The sequence below is a fragment of the Danaus plexippus genome, chromosome 25 (assembly GCF_018135715.1).
Source record: "Danaus plexippus chromosome 25, MEX_DaPlex, whole genome shotgun sequence".
Lineage (NCBI taxonomy): Eukaryota > Metazoa > Arthropoda > Insecta > Lepidoptera > Nymphalidae > Danaus > Danaus plexippus.
Window position 1 is genome coordinate 4,223,417 of NC_083553.1, and position 4,338 is coordinate 4,227,754.

The following is a 4,338-nucleotide window of genomic DNA, read 5'->3' on the forward strand; positions in this document are numbered from 1 at the left end:
AATACGTTCATGTGTATTAGTCACTGTATGTTTTATTTGGAAGTAATTCCATACAAAAATACTAAATTCTCATTATAAATGGCCAGCCGTTAACTGAAACCTTGATTTCAAGGAAGGTATACTGAAGCGTACATTGTAAAAAAAAATTTTTCACATAAATGATCCCCATCTTTGAATAGAAATTAAATAAAAAAAATCATAACTAAATATTTTATGAGACTTCTGATATTTTAGTATGTTCCAAAACGCCGAATGACTTAAAAGGTAATATATATATATATATATATATATATATATATATATATATATATACGTGTGCGTGTGTGTGTGGGTGTGTGAGTCCCATGTATGCCAGTTTCAATTCTCTTGTATATTTATATAATAATTGTTAACTAGAAGATATAAAGAAATGCTTTAAGTAACCGTTCATATTTTGTATTACAAACTAATTAGATAATATTTTGTCTTATTGAATTTATTCTTAAAAGAAGGATTTATGAAATTTTCTTTTTAACTTTGACATATAAAAATTTATATAACTTAAGCATTCATGCATCAAAACCATCACAATATAAGCCTAGAAATGTAAAAACGCAAAAATGAAAAAAATAATATGAAAATGTTGACAATAAATCTATAGACCAATAACATCAAATCTGCTCCGCATAATAAAAATGGGAAAACTAGCTTACAACTACACAGACTCGGATGAAACGGAGGACACGTCGAGCTCAGTTGAAAATGTGAAGAAGAAGAGGAAACTTTCGTATGTCATAAAAAAAAGCACAGAATTTTCATTTACAACCACACAATACATACATTACCTTAATTATCGCATGTACCGTAAAAACATTATCGTCCATACATTGTAGGATATTGAAATACACAAGCGGTAACTTAAAAAAGAAGAAATGCCAGCTCCACAGTAAATCAGAGCCAGATGAATCTGATAGAAGCAGCAGAAAATCGAGCCAGAGAATGTTCAAACAAAAGTTGAGAGGAATTCTGAAACACACGGAGAGAGAATGTGAGTTATTTAAACAATGAAAAAATAGTTCGTTACTTTGGTAATAATGCAAGTGTTTGGTAATTATTCCGTATGTTTGGAATTACTTTATAATAAAATAGAAATAATACTTAAAATTTACCATCCTGTCACTTAGTTGTATGTCTATTTAATTTTTTATCGTATTATTTTATAAAAAATTTGACGGTTGGTTTTGATCTATCATTGATATATTCTTCATAAGTACATTATTAGAAATGTTATGGAAAAATTATGGCTCCAATAAGTATTCACTATAAAAATAAACACCATTCACTTTTATAAATGTAAGATATTAAAATATAAAGAGTTGATTTTGTTAAGTTGTTTTTATGCAGCCTCCGATGAGGAAGAAGAGAGTGAACCTAGCAGAAGCTTTCGACCTCCCGACCGTTGCCTGGTAGGTAAAGTACCCAGATCTGCTGGAACAAAGCCAGGGCGGGGCGGTGGAGTCGCTATCATTGTCAGGAAAAATGTTAACGTAAGCATTGATATGAACGTTAAAATTATTGCTACGTAGAACATTATTTAATCTTAATAACATATTACAAGTTTATTGTCAAGTTAATTATAAAAGGTGGCAACCGGAGGTTCCAGGAAAACTACGAAACATACTTATATGTATATTAGAATAAAAATTACATATTAAAACTCATAACCTATACCTAAGACTACATGATTGCCCCGATGTTAGGATAGCAATCCATTCCATAGCTTGTGTGGTGTCAGGAATCTTCTGGTACACACGCCTTGGTGTTCGTTCCGCGGAGTCAGCGGCGTCACTCGTTATATGATATTTTATCCATACAACGATGTCGCCCCGGCGATGTTCATTTATTTTATAATATGTTACGCGTACGTAACACGTTAACTACTAGAAACTAACTAAATGCTATATACATACAATTTTATCTGAGTTAACTGAAAACCTTCAATATAATTTCATCACTTTATTTATTAAAAACAAACAGCTACATATATATTAAAACATACGTATTCAAATCTGAACGGAAATAGTATAACCTAAAACATTTACTTTTCAATACTGAGCCATATTAGAAACTCTCTTGATAAGATATTTCAGTCTTTTGTATGTGTCGATCAGATAAACGAACTCTATATTTATGTGCAGACAGCTAGGCAAAAAAACATCCGATAGCTTTGAAAAGCTTTCACTTTGAAAATTCAACCAAAGACGTAAAAGACAGTGAACTGTCCTTAAAATTATAGAATTAATATTCTTATATTAATACTTTAATTCCATATATTCATATATATTTATTTCTATTTGAAAATATAGTTCTACTGGAATACTTCTTATATCGATAGACTCAGAGCTTAAATAGGATTATATATATATTAACGATCTGTTTCACATGCTAAGAACTTTGGAACAACTGTATGCTTATATATAATCTAAATTTAAAATATATAAAAATATTTATTAACTGTAAGTTCTCACAATAAAACGAAAATAATATTGGACGGGAATTGTTGAAAAATATTAACCTTATCAGCTTTGCTTAAAGTTTCTCAACTATCCATTTTATGGTACCCTTTACTTTACAACTAAATTAAATTCTTAGCGGACTCTAAGCTGCATGTACAATTGCGATAACTATTGTCAGAACGATTCTTAATTAAAATAAAATTATACATCGATTTCTACAGCTTTGATATAAAAAAAATGACACTAATAACTTTTAATTCTATTTCTATTTTCAACAGAAAACGCTTAAATTATATATGCCTATTTCTCCCTTCCTTAGAATTTGGCGAATTTGTCGACACACCAGAGTTCAACCAGCAACGCACACAAGAGAAATCGCTCATCGAAAAAACGTGTCAGCAGGAAACGATCTTATTAAATAATAAAGTCAATAGACAAAGTTTACACCAAATAAAAATATTAAACTGTTTCGTCTTGATTATTATTTATTTATATATTTACATTGTACTCTATTCACTTATAATTGAAGCAGGCGGTAAGAAAGATTATTTTTTAGCGTAATAAATCTAGCGGCTGCGTACAAAACTATAATGTATTCGTAAGTGAAATGATTGCAACTCACATTGAGTAAAATATTGCTTAGATGTTTCTTAATGAGGGTTTTAATATAAAACATTTTTCATAAAATTTGTGGCGAACAAAAATAGTCCCATTGAAACCAGAATTTAAGGGAGAACCAGTCAATGCAAAGGATATTATTGCAAATTTAAGATTTTAATTTTAAATTACAATTAAAATAAACTACAAACAACAATACTTTCGTGCGCTTTACAACATGTGTGTTGTATAAGCCAAACAAGTAGTTGGTTGGTCTGTGTTCCAAGAAAAACCTCGACTTAAATTAAAGGTCACATATCTTTTATTATAAAGTATATAATAATATATTTTTAAGCAAATTTAAAGTCTGTAAAACTGTTATGCAAATATTCACTCGCATGATAGTAGAACAGGTAATTATTCCCGACCTAATTTAATTCGCATGGTCGCGTACAGGCTATCCGCCAACCGAGATTTTTAATGAGGAAAAATTGTTGAAATAAAATGTACATTAATTTTAATTTCGTAGTGACCCAAATATACACAAGACACTTTCTTACAATGATTATTATTATATGTAACATAATATTTGGATTCTCATTATTTGCGAAATTCAACAATTTCAGCGTTAAATCTACAAAAGGTCTTTTTTTAACAGGCCCGCTGTTAAAATAAATAAATATAGGATTCTAACGACATCATCAAAAAATATAGTTGTCTTATAAAGCCAGTACTTTTAAATAACAAATCAAATCTTAACTAGAACAAACTAATTATTACATTAAACTAAAACACCTTAAATAAGTTAAATTCAATTTTCAAAAACACAGATCGCGTCCACAAATACTTTCCCGCGTAAAAGTGAACAATCCAAATGTCATCGCTTTAACGTCACTACGGGTGCGTTTCGGTATTTAAAGGTTCGGTTCAAATTAAATGTGTGTTCCCTTAATATATACATATGTATATATATATATATATATATATATATACATACATATAGTTTTAGTACAATCAAATAAAAAATAATTATTACTTTAATTCAATTCATCATCATCATCATCAGCCTATCGGAGCCCACTGCTGAGCAAAGGCCTCTTCTCACATGGCGAAGGTTAGAGCATTAATCACCACGCTTGCTCAAGACGGGTTGGCGATTTCAATCTTATAATTTGAAATTATAAGACCAGGTTTCCTCACGATGTTTTCCGTCCCCATCCGTCAATGATGTCTAAATACTGTTAGA

At 29.9% G+C, this 4,338-nt stretch overlaps 1 protein-coding gene across 1 annotated transcript; it reads left to right on the forward strand.

The window, feature by feature from the left end:
• The first annotated feature begins 529 nt into the window (after nt 1–529).
• On the forward strand, nt 530–2,965 carry LOC116775402 (uncharacterized). The gene is made up of 4 exons (XM_061524663.1): nt 530–766; nt 873–1,027; nt 1,384–1,526; nt 2,815–2,965. The coding sequence occupies exons 1-4, from the start codon at nt 675–677 to the stop codon at nt 2,911–2,913; spliced, it is 489 nt and encodes a 162-aa protein (XP_061380647.1). The 5' UTR covers nt 530–674; the 3' UTR covers nt 2,914–2,965.
• Nucleotides 2,966–4,338: the final 1,373 nt, after the last annotated feature.

Bases quoted from the DNA above. Each gene is read 5' to 3' on its own strand.
- LOC116775402 (XM_061524663.1), top strand. From the start codon at position 675: ATGGGAAAACTAGCTTACAACTACACAGACTCGGATGAAACGGAGGAC. The intron at 767-872 runs GTATGTCATAAA...CATACATTGTAG, and splicing joins AAGAAGAAGAGGAAACTTTC to GATATTGAAATACACAAGCG. The intron at 1,028-1,383 runs GTGAGTTATTTA...GTTTTTATGCAG, and splicing joins GAAACACACGGAGAGAGAAT to CCTCCGATGAGGAAGAAGAG.